The sequence below is a fragment of the Bison bison genome, unplaced genomic scaffold, assembly GCF_000754665.1.
Source record: "Bison bison bison isolate TAMUID 2011002044 unplaced genomic scaffold, Bison_UMD1.0 scf7180017864461, whole genome shotgun sequence".
NCBI classification, from domain to species: Eukaryota; Metazoa; Chordata; class Mammalia; order Artiodactyla; family Bovidae; genus Bison; species Bison bison.
The window spans coordinates 19,160,118-19,187,641 of NW_011495023.1; the positions used below are offsets into that span (position 1 = coordinate 19,160,118).

General features: G+C 37.7%; 1 protein-coding gene across 5 annotated transcripts in view; it reads left to right on the top strand.

Annotated features, from left to right (window-relative positions):
• The window catches only part of ARMC4 (armadillo repeat containing 4), a 173,597-nt gene that overhangs the window by 107,242 nt on the left and 38,831 nt on the right, over nt 1-27,524 (top strand). For all 5 annotated transcript variants that reach the window (XM_010860039.1, XM_010860037.1, XM_010860040.1 and 2 more), the window contains 2 exons: nt 6,729-6,917; nt 8,784-9,005. In XM_010860039.1, the coding sequence (XP_010858341.1) occupies nt 6,729-6,917; nt 8,784-9,005 (411 nt within the window). The remainder of the gene's footprint in view (nt 1-6,728; nt 6,918-8,783; nt 9,006-27,524) is intronic.

The following is a 27,524-nucleotide window of genomic DNA, read 5'->3' on the forward strand; positions in this document are numbered from 1 at the left end:
ATTTCCTAACTAGTTATAAATCTATTCCTATTTTCTATTTCTTTATGGTTCAGTTGGTGTAGGTTATGTGTGTCTCATTGTTTGCTAAACCCAGGGTAGACAAGCAGGGAAGCTGGAAGAAAATGGAAAGCTGGAAAAAGTCCCTATGAGGAGCCGTAGGTACTGTAGACAGTATTTATTCGCAGCTGCAAGGCCAAAATGCTTTATTCACTAATGGTTGACGCTTCTGCAGTGGGCTGCAAAGGCTTTTCACGTGGTGCTTATGTAGGCATGATGCACGTGCGCTCTGCTATAAATGATATCAGCTGTTGCATCATACCATGCAAAGTCACTGTTTACAGACTTTGTAAACAATGTGGGGCGAGAGAGAGAGAACATGTGATGAGAGTCTGACCACCGCCGTTTTGGCTGATTGTTATTTCCCAACAACGTGTTTCTTGAAATTTATCCATTTCTTTTTCTTCTAGGTTACCCAATTTGTTGGCATACAATTGTTGATAGCATTCTGTTACAATCCTTTTTATTTCTCTAAATTGTCTTGTACCTTCTTTCATTTTGGATTTGGAGTCTTTTTTTTTTTCCCCTTCCTTAATCTAGCTAAGGATTTGTCAGTTTTGTTGATCTTTTTGAGAATCCAACTCTTGGTTTCATTGATTTTTCTCTACTGTTTTTCTGTGTTCTTCTTTAGGAAATAGTTATCTCTTCTTTAACTCAGTGGTTATTTACAAGTTTGTTGTTTAATTACTGATGAGGAAATGGAAACTTAGAGAAGTTGGGTAGCGGCTCAAAGCAATACAGCCAATAGTAATGAAACCAAGCTATGCTCCCAGCTGTTCTCACTATGTGACTCAAAGTCTTAAACCAGGGCTTCCCAAACTTTGATGCACATTGGCATTGTCACCTAAAGACCTTCTGGGCGCTGGCTCCCACCCCCACATGCTTTGATTCACTTGGCCCAACTTGAGCTGATGGAACATGAAAAGGTCTCCCAGGTGATGCTAATGTGCCACAAAGTTTAAGAACTACTGCCTTAACAACTGTTTTTTTACCTTCTTAAGGAATTTTTTTTTAAGATGAGAATGCTTGGATAAATTATTTACCTCTAAATATCCTAGGTAGCTTACTTGGTTTCTCAAAGGACAGTATTAAACAGAAATAGATAAATTTTACCATGTGAAATTTAATCAAAAACTTATCTCTTTTACATGAAAAATCGTCCAACCCAATTTATACAATAAAAAGCAGCTAGAATCCTCACAAATGCAGGATAGGAGAGCGTTAGCTATACAGTAACTCACTTGTAAAAGATGTAGGGGTTTTGGCTGAATTGCAGAGCTTAACATGAATTCATTGTACCTGCTGAAGTAGCCGCCACAGCAGAAGCACTGAGTGGAGCTCTTGGAGGTGAGAAGTCTGCCAAGTTCTGCTCCAGTCAGACCACATCTGCTAAATTTGAGGTGTGTTCTCAGAGAAGCTGATAAATGAGAGGGAAGACCAATGAAAACCACTTACTACAAAAATCAGTTACAGGAACACAGAAGAGGAGGAAGACCAGAAAGCCAGTTTCAGATGTTAGAACATTCCTGAGCATGAGGATTCATTGCAGGTGTTAGGTTGGTGCAAACCTAATGGTGGTTTTGGACCATGAATTTTAAATCATTATAACTAGGTTCAAACACATCTTTATTAATCAAAATAGGAACCATTCCAGTCAACACCTTTTTGCCAATGAGAAATAAGTTTGCTTATTCCTGTAGCATAAAAATCCACTCTTTAGGATTTGACGAACTCTGCCTCCTGCTGACTGTGGAAGAGTTTACCCTGCAAAAAGTTGTCAAGATGCTTGAAGTGTAATTGGTTGTCAAGAGGTCAGGTGAATATGGCAGATGAGGCAAACTTCATAACCCAATTTGTTCAACAAGAAAATATAATGTAACAGACCCAACAAGTAAACTGTTGGAGAAGAACCTCTTCATAAATTAGAGACTTTTTTTAAGAGTGTAGTATTTGATACAGTTAATTTTTTTTAAGTTTATTCTTAAAAAAATATTTATTTTTTATTATTTTATTTTAAAATAAAAAATATTTATTATTTATTATTCTTAGCCTGACCCATACAATTCACTGATTAATCTTAACCAGAAAGTGTTTTACACATCTTAATCTGTGGATTACTGATTATAAGTGGGAAAAATTCGAAATATATGTATTTTAAAATTAAAATATATATAAACTTATACATGCACAGTTGATTTACATATAATAACTACTAGATGATAATATGTCTTATATTATTTAGCATCTTGTACTTATAAACTTCTTTAAAATATGTCATCAGTTAAAAATGTCCTTTAATTGCCTCTATAAGCCTCTGAATATACAATAGTGAAAGTGAAAGTGTTAGTTGCTCAATTGTGTACAACTCTTTGCCAGGTTCCTCTCTCCATGGAATTCTCCAGGCAAAAATGCTGCAGTGGGTTGCCATTCCCTTCTCCAGGGGATCTTCCCAATCCAGGGATGGTACCTGGGTCTCCCGCATTGCAGGCTGATTCACAAGAGTGCCTCACAATTTAGACTTTTTCATTAATAGAATTGCATCTAAAGTAGAATCAACACAAGGTGTAGTAAAATGGAAAAAAATCACAGTTGACGGTGATATTTTAAAAAATTATCTTAAATTCGGCTAAGGAAATAGAGAAAAATCAGAACCATTAACTTTAGAAAAAATTTGTCTTGTGTAAATTAATTGGATAAAGCCACCTTCAAAGTTTAATACATTTTCTGCTACATAGATCTAGACTGAGCCACTGCATTATTTATTTTACCGAAAGTCAATTTATTTTTCCATCAGTTCAGAAGGAAAGGAATAATAATTGAGGTTCTACTTTCCAGTTTTGAAGGACTATATTTGAAAGTGTCAGGTAACTCCAAATCATGTATATGTGTGTGTGTGTGTGTGTGTATAGTATATGTGTGTATGTATGTATGTATATGTATGTGTGTGTATATTTAAGCTGTGGGACTTGTTTACTAGCAACAGAAACAAGGACCTTATTATGATAGAGCCCACAAACGAACTGTTCTTGAGTATACAGAGGTATATTTAGAATTTGAAAAGAAATTTATTGAATTTACCTTTAGGACAAGATTTGCCTGTTCAGTTTTAGTTTCTCTGACGTGCTATTCTAATGTGAATGTAGCATTTTTGAAATTTTTTTTTATATGCAGGGTGCTATTTTAAAATCTGTTTCAAATGTTATGCATTGTATGGTCTCTATATAGCCAGAGTAGTGTAGTGTTTTTATAGCCCTTCTGGTCAAAAATTTTTGTCTTAAGTCACGTCACACTTGCCTTGCATGTGCTTTAAAGTTGCCTTGTATGTATCTCACCTCATCAGAAGGCTGCCGGTTCTTTTTGCTGGAGGCAAAGGAGGGGATTTCAAGCCTATTAGTTTACTTGCTGTGTGCCAAACAGCCAGTTTTCTGTTTTATTCATTAGTCTGTAAATAATAATCTGCATTAGTGTTTTCCTATTAGTTGAATTTTAACCAAAAACATTTAACATTAAATACTTAATTTTGTTTAATTTGAACTTGTCCCCTTTCCCTACTTATTCAACCATTCAAGCTCATAGCAGCATGAAGGTGTTTCATATTCTCTTTTTAATTATGGTTTTTGTCTTAGGAAATGTCACTGGCAAATAGCTTCATCCCTTTTGGAATTATTAACTCTCTAAATTGGGAGGCTTCTTCTGACTGTTTATAAACTAACTTTAATGTGACAACTTCAACTATTGGTACTTCCAAGTCCACGCACACAGTTGTGTAGTGAAAAGATACTAAATGAGAAATTGAGAGATCTGCTTTTTTAGCTTTGTCACTCACTGTGCATGAACCTTCAGACTGCCTGTCTGTAAGATGAGGGCGCCATGGTTCCCTAGGCAGAAGAGATAAAGTATGCGGAAGTCTTCTGTAAATTGCAAAAAAAAAAAAAAAAAGGCTCTTGTTATTGTACTACTATTATTATCATCATCACTATCATCATCATTATTAAAGATTTTTCCATTAAAAAGTTGAATTGTCTATAGCCAATATTGTACCAGCGGCAAAACTGGCAAAGACTAGTTTTTAAGATATGTGAGAAGGTGGAAAATGTAGTGAATTTGCCCAGTCGCTCAGCATTAGTGAAAGACAGTTTTGGCAGAGGAATTACTTTTTCCATCCTCAAGTATACTGTCTCCCTTTCCATAGAAACTATGTGAGGCAAGAAGTCATGTGTCTAAAACCTTTGAACCTAAAAATGAAAAAAAAGCTCACCTTCAAAACGAACTCTGGAGGGGCCTATAGCCTCGAGTGTAGCACAGATTATCAACATAAACTGTTATGAGACCCTTGTGAGCCGCACCATGACCTTGCTGACACCTGTGCGCTGGATCTCGCACCACACACCTCAGGGAGGTCCCAGATCAGAGGCAGGTGTGGCCACTTTTGCTATTTGTCCTGGGGCTGCCCCAGTGCTGCGGCTCCCAGGCTCCATGATAACTGCTGTCAGAGAACCAGGAAGTCACTAGACTGGAGGCCAGTTCATTTATACTCTGTCTTACCAAGCTAGCACACTCTTCTTTTTACTGTTTGTGACTGTGGTGAAGTATCTTAAAAGTTATAGTCTTCTTATTCCTTTTATTTTTTCAACAAACATTTATTAAAAGTCCTCTGAGTGACAGAGTGAGATAGCCCAAGTGAGAGTCAAAGACCAGGTGTCTCTCTTTTTAAAAAAATTTTTATTGAATACTTAATTTAATAAAATAAAATTTTATTTAATTCTTATTACAGTTTATTATTTGATTTTTATTTCTATTGTACAGCAAAGAGAATCAGCTATGCGGATACATATATCCCCTCCCTTTTGGGTTTCCTTCCCATTTAGGTCACCGCAGAGCACTGAGTCCAGTTCCCTGTGCTATACAGTAGGTTCTCATTAGTTACCTATTTTGTACATAATATCAAAGTGTCTATTTGTCAGTCCCAATCTCCCAGTCCATCCCACGTCCCCTTCCCCATTGGTATCCATATGCTCTCTGTATCTTTATTTCTGCTTTGCAAATACAATCATCTATAGCATCTTTCTAGATTCCACATATATGTTAAGATACAATATTTGATTTTCTCTTTCTGACTCACTTGGTGACTGTTCTTGAAGAACTCATGTATTAATGGGGAAAGGACCCATAAGAAAATCATTACAATATGATGGAAAAAATGGCTATAGATTCCTTTGGTTCTAAATAGCCAGATCAGACTTAAGCATTACTTGATTCAGCATCTCAGCAGTGTCTACAAGAACCAGGCTCTTGTCCTCCTCCTGTTTTACCATTCTCAGTGTTGTTATAAATAGGAAAACCCTTCCAGAAGACTTCTGATTTATCATCCAGAGCTCATGTGCCATAATTGGGCCATATGTATGCTGCCCCTAAGCAAAGTGTTGGCAAGGGGCAGGAGACTTCCAGGACAGGTGGAAGCTCCAGGTCAGAGGCAGTCTCTCCTGATACTTGTCTGAGAATTAGACAACCAAGCAAAACCAGGACTTGGCAAACAGAAGAGGGTGAGGAAATGGATTTTTGGAGAAAACTACAAGAATGTGGAGGGGAGGGAGTGACCACACTGAGAAGGGAAGGCCGGTTGGATGGGTGGGGAACTTCATGGAGGAGCTGTTATTTAAGCTGCTATTAAAAGACGTCAGATTTTCAGAACGGAGCAGGAGTGTGTAGTTGGGTAGGGCTAAACTCCAGGTAAAGAAAATAACTTGGTACTTTAGGGAACAGCAATAATCCTAGAGTCCGGAGCATTGTTTATGCAGAAGAGTCTAATGGGAAGTAGAGCTTCCCAGGTGGCTCAGTGGTAAAGAATCTGCCTGCAATGCAAGAGACACAGGTTCAATTCCTGGGTTGGGAATATCTCTTGGAGAAGGAAGTGACAACCCACCCCAGTATTCTTGCCTGGGAAATCCCATGGTCAGAGGAGCCTGGCGGGCTACAGTCCATGAGATTGTAAAAGAGTCAGACACGACTCAGTGACTAACAGCAACAATAACAGACTGGGAAGTAAGACAGGAGATTGGGAGAATACGTGAATGTTGTTTTGACCTGGTCCTGAAGGAAATGAACTCTTCCCTTCAGCTGTACATTCCTGTCTCTTCTTCCCATTGTCTTCGCCTTGCTCAATTGTGTTTTGTTAATTAAGACTCAGTTGGGTTTTGTTAACTTCTGTATCCCCAGTAGTTATCACATTGACTCATGTAATAGTGCTTCAGTCTGCATTTGTTGAAACTGAGCTGTGTCTGTGTATGTGCTGTGTATTGTTTAGTCGCTCAGTCGTGTATGATCCTTTGTGACCCCATAGACTGTAACCCACCAGACTCCTCTGTCGGTGGGATTTCCCAGGCAAGAATACTGAAATGGGTTGTCATTTTCTTCTCCAGGGGATCTTCCCAACCCAGGTATTGAAACTGCATCTCCTGCATTGGCAGGTGGATTCTTTACCATTGAGTCACCAGGGAAGCATGTGTTACATGTACAAACATACATACATAAAAATTACATAACATATGAATAAACTGAATTTTTTCATACCAAAGGTACAACTCACAGCCTTATCATTACTTTGTGCTTTTTTAAAAAATGCTAAATATGGGTTTATTTTTGATATCATCTTTATTTTTATTGTTATCTAGGATGCTGGAGAAATGGTTCGTTCCTTCGTTGGTGGTTTGGAACTTGTTGTCAATTTACTGAAATCAGATAATAAAGAAGTGTTGGCCAGTGTATGTGCTGTTATTACCAATATAGCAAAAGATCAAGAAAATTTAGCTGTTATCACAGATCATGGAGTTGTTCCTTTACTGTCCAAGCTAGCAAATACAGTAAGTAATGTATCTTTTTATTTCAAAATGCATATTGTCATAGTAGTAGCAAAAACAATGAGCTCAAAATCCAGAGACCTGGATTCAAGTTTAATATCCATCACTTATGAGGTATGAGATTTAGTAAATTCATTTCATTTAATTTCTCTGAGACAAATAACCGTGAAAGTATATTTCAAACTGTAAAGTGTTAATATGCAGAAGCTTTGTAAAAATAGAGGCTATTTTTCACTTATCACTGGCAAGTAAAGTGGTGGCAAATATAAACGTTACTATAGAAGTGTTAACTATCGTATCACCATCATCATTATTATGATCTTTAACATGATTATTCATGCCAACTTGAGAACTTAAATGCTCCTTTCTAAGCTTAGCAAGCCTGTGTCGATGGCACTCTTGAGCTAGAAGATTTTGGCAATCACTGTATTCTTTATCCAGAGCTGTACTAGATAGAACAAGCAGCCTTCAGAGATAATGACTTCACCATGACCATAGATATTTGAGCATGGCTTGGTCTGCTGCTTGGCAGAAAAGTCATAAAGCAGAAATTCAGTGATTGGAAGCCTGTTTGATCTAGAAGACTTTTGGGCCAGTCTAATACTGAATTCCTAAGAATATCTGCCAGTTCCAGTTAAGGACTCTCAAGTCCTTAATCGAGAGAACAGTGTAATTAACAAACAGAAAATTAGGGCATTATTCAGTTGTATTATACATGTATGAGGTAATAACATCCAAAAAGAAGGATATAGTCTACATAAACAATACAGAAGGATTTCCTTGTAGCTCAAAGGGTAAAGAATCTGCCTGCAATGCAGGAGACCAGGGTTCAATCCCTGGGTCAAGAAGATCCTCTGGAGAAGGGAATGGCAGTCGACTCCAGTATTCTTGCCTGGAGAATCCCATGGACAGAGAAGCATGGTGAGCTACAGTCCATGGGGTCGCTCAGACTCAGACACAACTGAACGACTAACACACACAATCAGAAAGGAAAATGGGGGACTCAGCACCTGACCTTGTTTACTGCATTGTCTTCTCCCTCTTAGGAACCAAGATATCTTACTGATGTGTAAGTATTCCTAGGGTGAAGAAGTAGGATGAATCTGCTTATCCAAGTTATCTGATAGGGTCCCTTAAGAATGTCCAATATTCCTTAATTATTTTTTATTATTTGACTACTTGCTGATCTGTAGGTCTGTGTTGTGAGTGGACTTACTCAGAAGGAAATTGAGCCTTGAGCAAATAACTAATGCCTGATACCTGATCACCTTTGCCTGCATGTATTCTATTCAGTTCATAAAAAGAACGTTGATCCATTGGTGACCCACCAAAATACTAGTTTCCATCTAGACACCAACTATGTAGCCAGTGGGTAGTTAACATCTAAGACTGGTTCCCAACCTTTTTGGCACCAGGGACTGGTTTTGTGGAAGACAGTTTTTCCATGGACCAGGAGTGGGGGTTGGGGACGCTTTCAGGATGATTCAAGGGCTTCCCTGGTAGCTCACATGGTAATGAACTTGCCTGCAATGCAAGAGACCCAGGTTTAATCCCTGGATTGGGAAGATCTCCTGGAGAAGGGAATGGCTACCCACTCCAGTATTCTTGTCTGGAAAATTCCATGGACACTGGAGCGCTACAGTCCACTGGGTTGCAAAGAGTGAGGCAGGACTGAGCAAGTAACACTTTGACTTTTAAGCACATTGGCGTTTATTGTACACTTTATTTCTATTATCGGCTTCACCTCAGATCATCAGGCATCAGAGCCTAGACGTTTGCTGTTGTTCAGTTTTGGGGACCCCTCATCTAGAGCATAAACATCACAGGGTCATTATGATGCACATACCACAGTTCATTTTCCTTGTGCAGAATAACGACAAACTGAGGCGTCACCTAGCAGAAACGATTTCACGTTGCTGTATGTGGGGCAGAAACAGAGTGGCCTTCGGCGAGCACAAGGCGGTGGCTCCCTTAGTGCGGTACCTGAAATCAAATGACACCAACGTGCACAGAGCAACAGCCCAAGCCTTGTACCAGCTCTCAGAAGATGCCGACAACTGCGTTACCATGCACGAGAATGGAGCCGTGAAGGTACTGTTGATCAACTTTGTGCGATAGTCCAAGTTAAGTCAGTGTATGCTGGAAAGAAACTTAAGTAATGTGAAGGTTTTACTAGAAGGGGTGTTTGAACACACAAAACTACCCACTTGTTGCATCACGACTATGGGTGGGTTATGTGTTACCATTATCATGGTTTGTCCTGCAGAAAAGTTGTGTGAAAATAAATTCCTTCTAAATCAAAGAATATAATATATACTCAGTTAACTAAGTAGTTGTTCCATAATTCGAATTGGATTAAACAAAACATATGTTTTTAGGGAGGGATTCTGGTGGCTCAGATGGTAAAGAATCTGCCTGCAGTGTAGGAGACCCCAGTTCAATTCCTGAGTCAGAAGATCCCCTGGAGAAGGGAATGGCTACCCACTCCAGTATTCTTGCCTGGAAAATTCCATGGACAGAGGAGCCTGGTAGGCTACAGTCCATGGAGTCTGAAAGAGTTGGACACAACTGAGCAAGGAATACTTTTCAAACAAAATATATAGTGTATGAACAATCAGTGATATTCATAATTCTGTTTAATGTTTTATTTACTTAGCACCTATATAGTAAATAGAGGCACCAACTACACAGGAAAGGAGCTGACAAACAGCAACTAGATAGTCTTGCCAGTCTTACCCATAAGCAAAGAGCCAATTCAAAGACATTTTTTTAAAGAAAAAAACTGTGCGTCAAATTTTCTTTGCCTTTAATATCCAGTAGGAAAGTTTCTGTGCATAGGCTTTGATGTATCTGTATGTTGGGAACTACCTAGAGCTTCTGAGTGAAGTATTTTTATGACAATGTATATAAAAATACTTAGGAGTACATGAATAGCTTACAAGTATTAGGAAAAATTGGTTTCAAGTTAACAGTCCTTTTCTACAGCTTGTTTCCTTGTACAATGTAATTTTACTGTCCAGTGTCTCAGCTTGGAGCCTATGACAGCCAGAGGCATTTACATTTTGAAATATATGTCCAAAGTCAGCTTGATCTTTTAAACAAAAGCTAATAAAATCTTCAGTTAATGTATCTTTCAAACTTATATGTGCTGAATATGAAGATAAGCCTGGTAAGCTATAGTCCATGGGGTTGCAAAGAATCGGACACAACTGAGCAACTAACTCTTAACTTACAAAACATCTTCAGAGGAATAAGATTCTTAAAATGCCAGTTGGTAATTTTTTGAGGTGATTCTTTTAATTTATCCTTTAAACCTATTAGAGTTGAAGAATATGATGTTAATTTTTCTGAATTTAAACCCGATTAAACCCAAGTGTGTCAGCTTTTCCATTATAAATCCATTTTTACAGCACACAAGTTAGGCCATATTGATTTCTTCAAGCAAAAAAAAAAAAAAAAAAAACTGGCATAAAAAGCACCTTTTAAACTAAGCACCAATTTTTTAAAGTTAATTATAAAAGATATACTGGAATGTTAATTTCAAGTTGCTAAAGAATGGTAAAAATGCCATCACTTCTATGTGATCATGTTCACACTTCAAAAAAGATTTTCTAACTTAAAATTATACATTCTATTATTGAATAAGTACAGTCTAATATGCATAGCCTAAAGACTTTTAAAAAAATTAAAAGCTATAAAAGTTAAGTAGCTGGTAAAGTGTCAGACATATACCATGCTTAGACAATTGCCAGTTCCTTTAAGAAGAGAATTTATAGACTACTCAGAATTCAAATTTAATAATGTTTACCTGTTACACTTCAATTTCCATTTATACCAGCTATAAATGCAAGTCTCTATTTCTTCTAACACAAGTCCATAGGTAATCTAAACTCATTTACGAATTGTGCTGTGCTACGAAAAGTGTTGAAACCGTGTTCACCCACCCACATAGCTTTATGTAAATCACAAAATAAAGTAACAAAAATGATTAGAGTGAGGGACAGGATAGAGAACAACAAAGAAAGTTGGGTTTGTTGCCCTTGAGACCCCTTCCCAGGTCAGCTAAGGGTGTCTTGAGGTTCTCTCTGCCTTGCTCACCTGCATTCCCAACTACCTGCCATTTCTAATAGAGGATGAGTGTAAAAATATGATTCTTATAAGCTTATTGTAGGCTGCTCTGTCCTGACACAGAGACTGTCTTTATGGTGGGCTCTCCCTCATGTGGCCGTGGGGGAAGCCTGAGGACCTGTGTCCTCCTTCTTTGGTTTTAAAGAGTTAAAATTGTGGATGATAGTGTACTGGGTGTTGGTAGAACCCAGTGGGGTTTGATAGTTTCTTGGATGTGAGGAATAAAGGAAAGTGTTGAGTCAAAATTAACTCCAGGTTTTGGGTTAAGTGAAGAGGAAGTTTCCATCAACCAAGACAATGCAAGAAAATATAGGCACTTGTTGTTATTCAGTCACCAAGTCCTTTCTGACTCCGCAACCACATGGATTGCAGCATGCAGTCTCTTACCATCTCCTGGAGTTTGCCCAAGTTCATGTCCATTGCATTGGTGATGCCATCCAACCATCTCATCCTCTGTGACCCTCTTCTCCTTCTGCCTTCAATCTTACCCAGCATCAGGGTATTTTCCGATGAGTCGGCTGTTCACATCAGGTGGCCAAAGTATCGGAGCTTCAGCATCTGTCCTTCCAATGAATATTCAGGGTTGATTTCCTGTAAGATTGACTGTTTAACCTCCTCACTGTCCAAGGGACTCTCAAGAGTCTTATCCAGCACCACAGTTCAAAACATCAGTTCTTTGGTGCTTAGCCTTCTTTATGGTCTGGCTCTCATAGGCATATCAGGGTGTTACAGTACCTGCAGTCAATGTGTCTCATTGTATAACTGCTAACATGCTAACATTTCTGACTTCAAATGTACATAAACTTTATCCACTAATTTGGCAAATCCCTGACTGTTTTTGTTCCTAAATGCTACAGCACCTTTCTAGTCAAATGCTGACAGTCAGCCCTTCTTATTGGTGGGTTCTACTCCACAACCATAGATTCAACCAACCATAGATCGAAAATATTCAGAAAAAAATATTCCAGAAGGTTCCAAAATGCAAAACTGAAATTTGCCACATGTACTGGCAAATATTTACATATCGTTTACATTGTATTCACAACTATTTACATTGCATTTACATTGTATTTGTTGTTGTTCAGTCGCTCAGTCATGTCTGACTCTTTGCAACCCATGGACTGCAGCACTCCCAGCTTCCCTGTCTGTCACTATCTTCCTGTTGCTCAAACTCATGTCCATTGAGGTGATGATGCCTTCCAAGCATCTCATCCTCTGTTGCTCCCTTCTCCTCCTGCCCTAAATCTTTCCTGGCATCAGGGTCATTGTATTTCATATTGTAAGTAATCTAGAGATTTAAAGACATACAGATGGCCAGCAGGCACATTAAAAGATGCTCAGCATCATTAATCATCAGAGAAATGCAAATCAAAACCGCAGAGAGATAACACCTCATACCATCAGAATGGCTGTCATCAAAAGACCACAAATATCAAATCTGGCAAGAATGTGGAGAAAAGGGAACCTTTGTGTACTGTTGGTGGAAATGTGGATTGGTGCCGCCATTATGGAGAACACTATGGAGATTTTTCAAAATGTAAACATAGAAATACCATATGGTCCAGCAATTCTACTTCTGTGTGTATATCTAAAGAAAATCAAAACACTAATTTGAAAAGATACATGAACCCCAATGTTCATATCAGCATTATTTATAATTGCCAAGATAAGGAAGCAACCTAAGTATCCATCAACAAATGAATAAACAGGATGTGGTGTGTATATATATGCACAATATGTGGATATATATATACACACACACACACACAATAGAATGTATGTATATATACACAATAGAATATTACTCGGCCATAAAAAAGAATTAAAATTTGTCATTTCAACAACATGGTTGGATTTGGAGGCCGTTATGTTAAGTGAAATAAGTCAGACAGAGAAAAGCAAATACTGTATGTTATCACTATATATGGAATCTGAAAAAGACAACAAATTAGTGAATATAAGAAAAAAGAAACAGACTCACAGAAAACAAACTAGCGATTAGCAGAGGGGAGAAGGAAGTAGGATGGGGAGAAATAGGGGTGAGGGTTTAAAAAGTATTAATGCAAACTGTGTTTAGTCGCCATCGTCTCTAACTCTTTGCGACCCCATGGACTGCAGCCGTCCAGGCTCCTCTGTTCATGGGGATTCTCCAGGCAAGAATACTGGAGTGCTGTGCCATGCCCTCCTCCAGGGAATCTTCCCAACCCACGGATCCAACCCAGGTCTCCCGCACTGCAGGGAGATTCTTTACAACCTGAGCCAGCAGGGAAGCCCATTAATACAAACTACTATGTATAAAATAAACAAACTACAAGGATACATTTTGGTCTTCCCTGGTGGCTCAGTGGTAAAGAATGCATCTGTAATGCAATAGTTGCAGGAGACACAGGTTCCATTCCTAGGTCAGGAAGATCCCCTGGAGGAGGGCATGGCAACCCACGCCAGTATTCTTGCCTGGAGAACCCCATGGACAGAGAAGCCTGGTGGGCTGCAGTCCATAGGGTCACAAAGAGTTGTACACGACTGAAGTGACTTAGCATCCACACATATATTGTACAGCACAGGGAATATAGCCAATATTTTGTAATAACTATAAAGGAGTATATAATCTTTTCAAATTGTGAATCATTGTGTTGTACATCTGAAACTAACATAATATTAACCATTGACTTATACCGCAATAAAAAGTTTTAAAAAGTACATAGGACAATGTGTGTAGGTTATATGTAAATACTACATCATTTTATATAAGGCACTTGAACATCCATGGATTTAGGTATCCACGGGAGTCTTAGAACCAGTCCCTGAGGGACAGCTGTGTGGTTTTATTTCCTAGACCTGCAAACACTCCTGTAGCAGCTGCTTGTGAGCCATGTGGACAGGTTCCTTGACAATTACCAGAGTCATCCTGTCACCCTGTTCAGAAGTAGTTTATTCTAGAGTTAGCTGTTTCCCTGTACAATTTCCTCAACAGTAGCAGCTGCCATTATGCAGTGTATCTGTCTCATGCCAACTGGTGTTTATTCTGTAGTAACAGCAAAGGAGCAGGCTTGAGGGTCTGGAATAGATTGAGTTCAGTTTCTAATGTGTTCCATTCAAACGGTCAGCTTGAGTTTTAGGTCTAGAGCAATGTTATCGAGTAGAAATGTAATGTGAGCTACATATGCCATTTTACATTTTCTAGTAACCCCAGTTTAAGAGAAGGTAAAGAAACAAGCAAAATTAATTTTAGTAATATATTTTATTTAACCCAGTATACTCAAGATATTATTTCAACATATAATCATTGAAATAAAATGCTAATGTTTTACATTATCATTTTTTTGGTACTAAATCTCCAAATCTGGTGAATGTTTTTACACTTATGATACATCTCAATTTGGACTGGCCATGTTTCAAGTTCTCCATAGGTGGTTAGTGGTTTTCTTATTCCACAGCATTGGCCTAAGAACAGAAGAGCAGGCAGATTCAGGAAGTGTCATTGGAGAGGTATTAAGTCATGATGGAGGGTGGATAAGATGTTTTTGGCAGAGAGTTTAGAGAAGCCTGGGAAATGTCTACATTTTCAGTCATGGAGCCTGTAAACCATGAAGAAGAGCCATCACAGTGAACTTAGGAAGTCAGCAGGTTAACCAGGAGTTCTGGGAGCCAAAGAAAGAACAGGTTACCAAAGGGTTTGTGTTTAAACACGCTAAGCAGTCAACAAAGATTTCCTAATTCAGTTATGATGAAAAATAATCCTTGTATGCTATCCACCTGAAACTATCATAACATTGTTAACTGGCTATACTCCAATATAAAATAAAGAGTTGTTAAAAAATAATCCTTGCAGTAGAGCCTCTCCATGTTAAAATCTCTTCTATAGGAACTAGTAAATACCCTGCTCTGATGGATACAATGGGACAGGAATAATCCAGTTCTTATCCTTTTATGGTTTCATGCAGACTTCCTTCTCCAAGTATCAGCCCATGGTCTGTGTCATCACAAAACCTTGTGAACACGGAAGCAGAGCTATTGGCAACTATATTGAAAATATAAGACATCCAGGAGATAAATCAAAGTCATTTGCTGATCATAACAAGACTGTGACATAAGAAAATGATTGAAAGAGGGGAAGAAGTTGCAGAAAAACTGAGCAAGACAAGCCCTTTCCTAAGACAGAAAAGTGATCAAATAGGAAGTTGATGAGTACCTTTAAGAGGCATGAAACTACCTTCTCCATAGTGACAGTGGGTTTGTTTATGCAGATGTCTATACCAGGCAGATAAAAACTACCAATGTCTTTCTGAAAGGCAGGAAATTGAAGAGGCTGCAGAAATGTAACCTGGAATAGTCCCAGCAGTGGCAGAGTGAGGGAAGAGTGCTTCTATTTGAGTAGGGTTCCAATAAGTTAGGTTTTAGTTTATCATATTTAACTTTAATATTATTTATGTGTCGTGTTTTCCTCATTTTATTTTTATTTTTAACTTACAAATGTAATAGCTTTATTAACTCTATGTGTAATTAACATACACATGTATATAATTAAAGTATATTATTTGGTCAATTTTGACATTTAGATGTATGCCTGGCGTGCTGTGATTCATGGGGTCACAAAGAGTCGGACACGACTGAGCGACTGAACTGAACTGAACTATGCATACACACACACACACACACACGCACGCAGACACAGACACACCCCCACACACACATGAAACTATTAAAATATCAAGATAATGATGTCCCAAAGTTTTCTGCTAACCTTGGCAAACCTTCTTTCCTGCTCTGCTCTGTCTTGGGGCAACCACTGATCTGCCTTCTATCAATATAGATTAGTTTTTATATGTTAGCATTTTCTAGATGTTAACATAAATAGAGTCATACTGTATGTGCTCGATTTTTTGTTTGACTTGTTTCAGTTCAGCTGAGTTGTTTTTGTCTTCGTCTCTGTTCCCGCATGTATCACTAGTTCAGTCTTATTGCTGAGTAATATTCCATTGTATGGACATACCACAATTTGTCTGTCCTTCCACTTGTTGATGGACTTTTGAGTTCTTTCCCATTTTAGGTTATTACAAATGAAGCTTCTGTAGATATTCATGTCCAAGTCTCGTATGGACGTGTGCTTTCAGTCTTCTTGGGTAAATACCTATGAGTGAGTGGCTGGATCATATGGTACATGTTTAACTTTGGAAGAAATTGCCAAATCTGTTTTCCAAAGTGTTCAAGCTGTTTTACATTCACACCAGCAATGTTTGGGAGCATCCCTACCAACACTTGGTATGTCCAATCTTTTTTATTTGAGACGTTTTGATAGATGTATAATGGTATCTCATGGCTTCAATTTCAATTTTCCTAATTACTAGTAATATAGAATATCTTTTAATGTGTTTATATGCTAGCTTCATAAGTCCTTTGAGAAAATGTTCACATTTTTTGACCATTTAAAAATTTCACTGTTTGTTTCCTTATTATTGAATCTCAAGAGTTCTGTATATATTCTGGATACAAGTTCTTTACCATAGGTATAATTTGCAAATATTTTCTCCCAGTTTGTAGCTAGTCTTTTTAGTCTCTTAACAGTGTCTTTTAAAGAGTAGACATTATTAAATGTGATGAAATCCAATTGATCTTAAAAAGTGAATCATGCTTTTGGTGTTACATCTAAGAAACCTTTGCCTAACACATTGGCCACAAGGATTTTCCATGTTTTCTTCTGGAAGTTTTACAACTTTTGGTTTTACATCTAAGTCTATGACCCATTATGAGGAAATTTTAGTTTACGATGCTAGGTGTGAATTGAAGTTAATTTAGGGAAAGGCATAAGGACATCATTTGTTGAAAAGATTTCCCTTTCTCCACTGATTTCTTTTGCAATTATGGGGAAAGAACTCAGTGAATACATATCTGTTTTGTTCCCTTGTTGTATTCATCTGTATTTCTGCCAGTACCACACTATCTTCATTACCACAGCTTTGTAAAAAGCTTTAAAGTTACATAGGATAAGTCTTCCTACTTTATTGTCTTGAAGTTGTTTTGGCTATTCTAGTTCTTTTACATTTCCATACAAACTTCAAAATCAGTTCATAACTTTCTACAGTAAATGCTTCTGGACATTTTTAATTGGAATGACATTAAATCTGTAGATCTTAGGGGGAAATTGATATCTTAACAATATTGAATCTTATGACCCATTAAAAAGAACTATGTTTCCATTAAATTAGATCTTACTTAAAATCTCTCAGCTACATTATGTAGTGTTCATCATATGGGTTTCTCACATCATCCCTATGTAATCAAGCTTTTTTGATGCCACAGTAAACAGTACTTTTGAATTTCAATTTCTGTTGTTAATTGCTATTATATAGAAATGTGATTGATTCTGTATATTAATCTTATATCCTGCAATCTTGCGAAACTAACTTATTTATTTATTCTAGTAGGTTTTTGGAGATCTGTCATATTTTCTACCTAGACCAGGAGTAGGCAAACTTTTTCTATAAAAAGTCAGATACTAAAAAAAGTCAGATATTAAATATTTTAGGCTTTATGGGTGGCATATAGTCTATATTGCAGATTCATCTTTCTTTTATTGTTGCCATTGTTGTTATTATTTACCATACAAAAATGGAAAAGCTGCTCTATATTCTGTAAGCCATACAAAAACAGATTGTGGCTTGCCAACTTTTCACATACAGTCTTGTCATCTCAAATAAAGACTTTCTTCTTTCCAATCTGGATGTTTTTATTTCTTTTTTTCCTGATTGTGTTGGCCAGAAAACTCTGCATAATGGTGGAAAGAAGCAGTAAGAGCAGATGTCTTAGTCTTAAGGTAATGCATTCACTCTTTTACCATTAAGTTTAATGGTAGCAGTAGGTCTTTCAGAGGTAGTCTTTATCAGGTTAGGGAAGTTCTCTTCTATTACTGCTTTAATGAGGATTTTTTTTATCAGAAATAAATGCTCGTTTTGTCAAGTGCTTTTTGTATATCTATTGATATCATCTTACGATTTTTTTTAGTTTGTTATTATGGAGAATTGCATTCATTTTCAAATGTTAAACCAACCCAGCATTCTTGAGGTAAACCCACTCTGTCATGATGTATTATCCTTTTCATACACTGTTGAACTTAACTTGCTGACATGCTGCTTATAGCTTTGCATTTATATTTGTTTTTATAGTGTTATTTTTGCTTATAATGTCTTTCCTCTGTGTTGCTATCAGGATAATGCTGACTTCAGTGAATGAGTTGGGAGGTATTTCTTCCTACTCAATTTTCCTGAAGAGTTTTATAGCACTGGTATTATTTCTTCTCTAAATGTTTGGTAGGATCCAATTTCTTTAATCAATATAGGACTGTTCATGTTATTTCTTCTCGAGTGAGCTCTGATATCTTGTATCTTTCAATGAATTATTTCATTTCATCTAAATTGTCAAATGCTTTGGCCTAGAGTTATTTAAAGTATTTCCTTATTCTTTTAATATATATAGAATCTGTAGTTATAGCACAACTTTCATTCCTGATATTGGTAATTTCTGTCTTCTTTTTTTTATCCTGATCAATCTGGGTAGAAGTCTCTTAATTTTATTGATCTTTTCAAACAACCAGTTTTGTTTCATTGATTTTTCTCTATTGCTTTTTATTTCATTGATTTCCTTTATGATCTTTTCTATTACCTATCTTCTGATTACTTTGGGGTCTCATTTTTTTCTTGTCTAGTTTCTTAAAGTGGAAACCAGGGTAATTGGTTTGATACCTTTATTGTTTTCTAATAAATGTGCTTAGTTGTCCAAATTTTCCTCTAATACTGCATCTCAGAAGTTTTGATAAGTTATATTTTCATTTTTATTATTTCATTTCATAAGTTAAATTAGAAATACTTTATAATTCCCCTTTTGATTTCCTCTTTGGCCTGTGGATTATTTAAAGATGTGATGTTTAGTTTCTAAATACTTGGGGATTTTTCCAGTGGTCTTCCTGAGATCCTTCTGTTATTAAATTATAAATGATCCTTTATATATGATTCTTTCTGTTATTAAATTATAAAATTTAATTCCCTTGTAGTCAAAGAACACACATTTATGATTTAAATATTTTTAAAACATTTCAGACTTGTTCTATGTCCCAGAACATGGTTTGACTTGTTAATATTCTATGTCCACTGGAAAGAAATGAGTATTCTGGTGTAGTTGGGGTAAAGTGTCCTATAAAGTTTAATAAAGTCAAGTTGGTTAATATTGTTGTTCAAGTATTCAGTTATTGTGAATTTGCCAATTTCTACCTGCAGTTCTATGAGTTTTTGTTTCCTTCATATTTTGACGCTCTCTTATTAGTTGCATAAATATTTAGAAATAGTATATCCTATCAATGATGCTTTATCACTATGACATGATTTTTATCTCTGGTCATATTTTTTGTTTTGGAGTCTACATTTTCTACTATTAATAGAAACCTTGATATTTTTTCTTTGGTTACTAGTAGCATGCTAAATTCTATGGCTTTTTCTATCCATTTATCTGTTTGTATGTCTTTGTTTAAAGTGGTTATTTATAGGCAGCATGTAGTTGGCACTTGCTTTTTTATTCAAATCACAGCCTCTGCCTTTGTGGGGAATATAAGAGGGAGATCCTATACTATTTACATTTAATGTACTTTTGATATGACTGGCTTTAAATATATCATCTTGCTTGTTTTCTCTTTTTCCCATCTGTTCTTTCTTTGCTTCTTCTGTCTCCCCTTTGGTTTATTAAGTTTTTTATTATTCCGTTTAATCTCTTCTGTCACCTTACTGGTTATGATTCTTGTATTTTAGTATACATATTTACATTCAGTATATATATTTAATATATATAAAGTATACATATTTAAGTATACATATTTAATTCAGCATAGTAGTGGACTTCAAGTTACGCCATACATAGAAACAGATAGTCTAAGAATCAGACAACATAAGCTCATTTCTGTCCTCTCAACTTTTGTGCTGTCGTTGCCATGCACTTGACTCCTGGTGGTGGTAGTTTAGTCGCTAAGTCGTGTCCAACTCTTGCGACTCCATAAAATCCACAATACATTGTCCTCATTTGGGGCTATAAGTAGTTACTGTTTACAGATGTTTAAACCAACAGGAAAAAACTCTACTTCTTCTGTTCTGTAGTGCAGATTTTCATCTGGTGTCCTATTCTTTCTGCCCAAAGCACTTTTAACATTTCTTAGAGTACACTTCTCTTGATGCTAAATTCTTTCAGCTTCTGTTATGTCTATAAAAGATTTTATTTTGTCTTTGTTTTTGAAAAATATTTTTGCTGGGTGTAGAATTTTACACTGACTTTTTTTTTTTCCTTTCAGAACTTTAAACACATTGCCCCATTTTATTCTCACTCGCCTTATTTCTGAAAAGAATCTGCTGTCGTCTTTATGTTGCTTCACCTATATGTCAAGTGTCTTTTTTCTTTGGCTACTTTAAAATTGTATTATTTTCACTGATTTTGGGCAACTTGATTATGATGTGCCTTTGTGCCTTTTTTTTTCATGTTTCTTGTGCTTGAGGTTTGTTGAGCTTCTTGGATCTGTGGGCTTAATTTCATCAAATTTGGAAATTTTGGAACCACCATTCTTCAAATATTTTCCTTTTCTCCGTCGCTTTCTACTGTCCTTGGAAACTCCATTTCCACTGATATGTGCCTGCTTCAAGTTTTCCTCCAGCTCCCTCCCATGGTGTTAGATTTTTTAGTCCTTTTTCTTTGGGTTTTAATTTCTGAAATTTCTATTTCTTTGTCCTCAAGGAGAATTTTTTTGCAATGTTAATTAGTGTTTATTTACACTCAGCGAGTTTTACATTTCAGATACTATAATTCTCGCCTCTCAAAATTCCATTTGAGTCTTATATCTCTACTTAATATGGTGAGTCTTCTCTCTGGTTTCTTGCATGTACAAAGCTGAGTTCTAATTACAGTTCTAATATCATTTCTGGGTTGCTGTCAGTCGATTGACTTTTCTATTTATCATGAATCATTGGACATCAGAGCATGAGTTTTTAATGTGTTGAGTATTGGATATCTTTTTCTTGTATTTATATAAGTATCCTTGAGTTTTGTTCTGGGGTGCAGTTATGCGACTCTGACACAAATAGGTCCTTTCAGTTCTTGCTTTTATGCTGTTTGGGTAGGAATAGAGTAGGTCTCATTCTTCCCCACTTCCCAGGCAGAAGATCCTTCTGGTTATTCTACCTGACACCCTGTAAATTGCGAAGTCTTCTACTCTGAGGCACTGTTCCTGACTGTGTGTGAACTTCAGAGATTGCTCCATCTTTCAGGTGGTCCTTTTCCTGTTCTCGAATGGTCTCCCAACACACAGGTGATGATCAGTACTGCCCCAGAGGTCCAGGGGCACTGATGCAGAGCGAGGTCTTGCCTCTCCCCTCTAGTAACCTGCCCTGAAGACTCGAGTCACCATAGTCCCCCAGACTCCCTTCTCTGACTCTCAGCTTAGGAAGATGGCTGAGCTTTGTGTGCATTCTCTCTTCCTGTGCTGCAACCTGGAAACTCTCTCCAGGCAGCAAAGTCCGTCCAGGCAGTAAATTTTCTCTAGGCAGTAGGCTGGGAGACCCTTTAGGGCTCACCATTTTTGTTTCTCTTTTCTTAGCTATCACTGTGCTTTGTTTGCATCTGATGTCCAATGACTTGAAGGCCATTGTTTTTTATATTTTTCCATTACTTGAGACAGGAAAGCAAATCCAGTCTCTATTACCCTATCTTGGCATGAAGCAGAATTCTTATTTTCCTTTTATATTTTCTCTTATGTAATAAATTCATGGAAAGTGATAGCTGGCAGAGGCAAGTTGTCCATTTTAAACACATGTTTTGCAGATGAGAAAACAAAGAGCCAGGTAAGTGAAGTTCCTGAAACTGCGCAGTCAATAGAGGTCATAACATCATTAATGATTGTGATGGCTAGTTGAGTGCTGTTTCCACTAGATGAGTGAATTTCAAACCATGTCTCATGACCCTTAGAGTTCCCCTGGGTAAGTATCAGCACCCGGTAGTCAGGCCCCAGGAAGCAGGGCAGGCAGGGTGTAGTCACCCATGTTAGTCAGAGCAGTTATTTTTTCCACTTTGTGTATTAAACTTGTGTAGGAGATTGCTTCATAAAAGCTTTGGCTGTTTTAAAAAGAATCAAAAATTACTGCCCGAAGCCATGTTGTCCTTTAATAGTTGTTTATGCAACCTAATAGGAGACATCCTCTTCATATTTATTTTGCATTTTGCTTTCATTTGATAGAAGGTTTCTAAAATAAGAATCTCTCCAGTAGAAAATAAGAATTCTAATCTTAATTCTTTGTATTCTGACAAGTACACTGCATATAAAAATCTGATATGAGAAAGACTCTTTTCTTTTTTAGTCTAAGTTTCCGTTGGAGAGCTTTAGGCAATGCCTTTGCCCTTGAGGTGATCAGTGGTCTTTCAAGCATTCAGGCAGCATTTGGGGAGAACTGACTGTATCTCAGAGGGTCTGAGCTAACAGAATACGTGTCTTCTTTCACACCAGCTCTGCTTCACTGGAAGGAATCCACCCTGTGTCTGCTCACTCACTCCCCCCTCACCCCCCCACCAGCCTCCCTCACCCCTACAAAACAACCCACCGCCTCTTGAAAGCTAAAGGTGGGACAGGATGAGAGGATAGCTGCATATAAAGCAAAAGCACTAGATAATAATGAAAGTCATATCATTTTCATTTATTCAGCTTCGTATGTGCAGATTCTATTCTAAAAGCACATTCACATATATTCTTTCATTCATTCTTCTCCACTAACCAGTGAGATGGGAATTGTCATTTTTCTCCCTTTTTAGATAAAGAAACAAAATCTCATAGAGGTTAAGTAACTTGCCCCAGATCATCCAGGTCGTGAGAAAGAGGGACCCAAGGAATCTGGTTGCAGAGTCTGTTCTCTTCACCCCCCTTGAACGATGAAGTTGAAGCCCCCCCAGTGCACACCTGGGTGTAGATTCTGGTGCTGAAGGCTGTGTCTGGACGACTGAATCTGCTTTATGGGGCAGAGTAGCTGCTGGGGAGGCAAGAACAGGAATGGGACTTGGCAGAGAACATGCTTGCTTGTGGTGGTTGAGTGCCTGCTCCTAAGCCTAACCCTTACATCCTTTCTTGAATTATGTCCAAAATGCTATAATTTTCTCCTTCGTTTTCATGATTTTCCAGCCTCTCATGCTGTCCTTGAAGCTCTTGCATATTCTTAATGTATTCCACTTAAACATTATTACCAGAAAGAATTATAGTATGTAAACTTAAAACCAGATGATTTTATGATTTAAAATGTTACATTTCTAATCTTTGAAAGTGAAAGTCACTCAGTCATGTCTGACTCTTTGCAACCCCATGGACTATACAGTCCATGGAATTCTCCAGGCCAGAATACTGGAGTCTTTCCCTTCTCCAGGGGATCTTCCCAACCCAGGGATTGAACCCAGGTCTCCCACATTGCAGGTGGATTCTTTAACAGCTGAGGCACAAGGCAAGCCCAAGAATACTGGAGTGAGTAACTTATCCCTTCTCCAGTGGGTCTTTGTGAGTTGAACCGGAATCTCCTGTATTGCAGGCAGATTCTTTACCAACTGAGCTTAATAAGGGTAGCTTCCTTTTTCAAAAGTAATAATATATTAGTTAATATTGGTTAATTTAGTTAATATGAATGGCATTTTATGCTCTGTGTGTATGTATATACTTGACATTTTTAGAATTAAGAAAATTGGAACTAAAATACAGTTCCATTAAGCTTTGTGCTGAATTTAAACTTTTTTGCTAATCTACAGCAACTTTTTAGGTCTACATGAGGTATATTCCAAACTTCCACAATCTTTGTATTGTTTTTACTTTTAAAAGCATCTCTTACCACCAAGGGATGTACTTCTAGGCATTATAAATACTACTAATTATGACACTATAAAATGAGAAATCCCTAATCAAAGAAATTAAATTCAAGATCTAAGTTTAACCTGGAAACTTGGGGTAAAAGTCTCAGGCCTCTTAGCATATCATGAATGAGAGTGTCCATTCCTAAAGTCAAATGACATCTTGTGAGTCAAAACTGTCCTATCTCCTCACCAATATTCTGAGTATCAGGAGCAGCCCCACTCCTGGGCCACCTGAGGGTACTGTGGTCCATTACAGCATCCTGTCCCAGAGCATGGTCCACAGTCTGCCCACCTCAAAGCAATATGGAACGTGTTGAAAAACGCATATTTGCTGGTCCTTACCCTAAACTGAATGACACAGAGACTCTGTAAACAATACCAGGAAACTGTATTCTAACCAAGCTCCTAAGGTGATGGGGAAACACATGGAAATTTGAGAACCCCTGATCCACTGAGGGCACCAGACCATCACTGACATTTGTCATCCCCTGACACTCAGAACTCAGCCTCCTCAAAGGTAAAGCTAGAGAGCCCTGGTAATGATGAATCCTTCGCACCCACAAAATGCTGGTTGTGCACTTGGAATTCTCTGGGATGTGATATCATGGTGAACAGGAATCATGTGGCTCCTGTCTGCGTGAAATTAGGGAGGGCAGGCAGTTGTGGAACTCTGTTTTCCAGGACCTCTGCCAGTGTGAAGACAGTCTGTCTAAGATGCTTTATTTGTTCCTCATCAAAGACAAGACAAGGGGGACTTTTTTATTATTAACTTGTAATTTATTTTTGGCTGCACCGGGTTTTCATTGTGGTGCACAGGCACTTGTGTGCGGGCTTTCTCTAACTGAGGCAAGTGGGGGCTACTCTCCAGCTACATTGGGCAGGCTTCTTGTTGCAGTGGCTTGTTTTGTTGCAGAACACAGGCTCAAGGGTGCTTGGGCTTTAGTAGTTGTGGCACAGGGGTTCAGTTGCCCTTTGGCCTGTGGGATCCTACTTCCCAGACCAAGGATTGAACCCATGTCCCCTGCATTGGCAGGTGGATTCTTAACTACTGGACCACCAGGGAAGTTCTGACAAGGAGAACTTTCTGCTAATATTATAAAAATAAAATTTCCTTTAACTGAGACAAGACTGAATTTATGTGTTACCTGCTTTACAATACCATCTTCAAAGTTTGCAGCCTTGAAAATAGGAATGTAGGATCTGACAGTGTGCCAGTCTGGGCCAATCCAGTTTAACTTAATTGCCTTTGAAAGGATATCAAAGTGTATGTTGTATGATTATCCTACAGAATAACCTTTTTTTCCTGTCATCAGAAAAACACTCAATATTTGTTAATGGGCAAAACTGTGGGGTCTGGAGGCAGCTGGCCGGGGGCCCTTCCTGGCTCTCAGCCTCTCCTGGCACCCCAGGACTAAGGGCTTGTTATTCAAAGTGTGGTCCCAGGCACAGGGTGCTTGTTAGAAAGGCACAATCTCAGACCCCATTCCAGACCTACTGGATCGGAGTCTGCATTTTAATAAGATTCCCAGATGATTCGTATCACAGTCAAGTTTGAGAAGCCTTGGATAAGGCACATCCTCTCAGACAAACTTAGAAAAAGAAACCAAACAATACTGCAGTATTCCTGCCCTTACCAGCTATTCCAATTTGTTGTAGCTTGAACACATTCTGCAAAGTTGACTTAGATGTGATTTTTATGCGATTATAAAACTTTTTTCTATAATTTGCTATAATTTCTGGTTAGGGATCAGAACATGTGGTCACTATAACTTTCCTAAGTCCTTCTTAGGTATTTCATATATTTATCCCAAACCACCATTTAAACAAGAAAATCCTTAAATCTCCTACTCTCCATATAAAACAACCTTTTATTTTCCCCAGCATTGCTGACTTCATAGTTGAAAAGGACACCCTTTTGTTTAAATGCCCTGAAATTTGATGAACTAGTTCACGTTTAGTCCACTAGTAATCTTAATTTGTTAAGTTTAAATGCTAACATTTATAGCTACCTCTCAAGTAATCATATACATGAAGAGCTGCTTTTCATCAACCAGTTACTTTTCTACTCAGTTACACTGTGGAGCATCCACTACAATGGTGCTCAGCCACTGCAGTATTTTCCAAGGAAACAAATTATTATTATTTATCCAGCTGAATCTTTTCCTAATCCTCAGGATTTTCACACACAGATTTGTGTGCAGATGGGCTCTTTCTATTTTATTTTCTAAGGCTTTATACTCCACAAGTAGCTTCAGTCTATTTTCTTTTTTAACAATGACACCAGTTTCTAATTTATTCCAGATATGGTTTTCTAGTTCATTTTAGATACCAGTCTCTAATTTATTCTAGGGAATATGTATTATTTTATATATAATTTCAAACATTTGGTCACAAATTATACAGTATTTATCCAACTTCCGAAAAAATTTGTGAATGGATAATTTGAACATGAAGCATTTTTTTTAAAGAATCCTCTACCTATTAGAGTCAGAATAGTGAAAGTTGCTCAGTCATGTCTGACTTTTTGTGACCCTGTGGACTATACAGTCCATGGAATTCTCCAGACCAGAATACTGGAGTGGGTAGCCTTTTAGGGGTTCTTCCCAACCGAGGGATCAAACCCAGGTCTCCCACATTGCAGGCTGATTCTTTACCAGCTGAGCTAGAAGGGAAGCCCAGAGTGAGAATGAGTTGGTCTATTACAAATGCTGCTTCTCTGAGCATCCTTGACATAACTTTTTGGTGGACATAAGCACAGACCGAGTGCTATAAGGAGGGAAACAGTAATAGTGATAACAGTGGCTTGCAAGTCCATTTTCATTTTAAATTTCACCAGGTAATTTGGAGTCATCCATTAAATGAAAAGTTAGCAAATATTAGACTATTGGACTTAATAACAAGAGATTGCAGTGCTTTTCTTAGACTAATGATTAGTTAATATGAATAATTATATATATTTTTATAACATATATTACAGGATAATCTCTTCTTAAAATTGCAGCCAATGACTTAGTGTTTTCTGCTGGGCTAGGTGCTTTATTCTTTCTCTCACTATATTCATAGTCATCCCCTGATCCTGACATTACCATGCCTGTTTTAAAGATTGGGAAGCATTAGTTCAACAGTCTCAGTGATGTGCCCAATGTCCCATGGATAGAATGTCCCATAGAGAGAATGTAGGATCCATTTAAGATTCCAGAAATCACAAACAACACAACTCAGATAAACTTGGGCTCCAAAGGAGAACCGTAGGCATTGTGACAGATCTTATGGGCCAGAAAGCAGCAGAGCCTAAGAAGTTGCTGGGTGGAAAAGAGCTTCAGCATTTGTAGCATCTTTTCTTTCATCTGTGTTCTCACTTCCTTTCTGTATCTGTTTCATTTTATTCTTTCTCTGAGAGTTGTCTCTGTTTTCCCACATTTGTCTCCACTGTTTGGGCCTGGTTTACTCTGCAGTCACCCAGGGAGGCCACATATTATTTTCATTTTTAATTCAAAAATCTCAGAGAAAGAAATCTGATTGGCACAGTTTGAGAAAAGTACCTACCCTTAGTCCAATCAGCTGTGGATGAGAAAA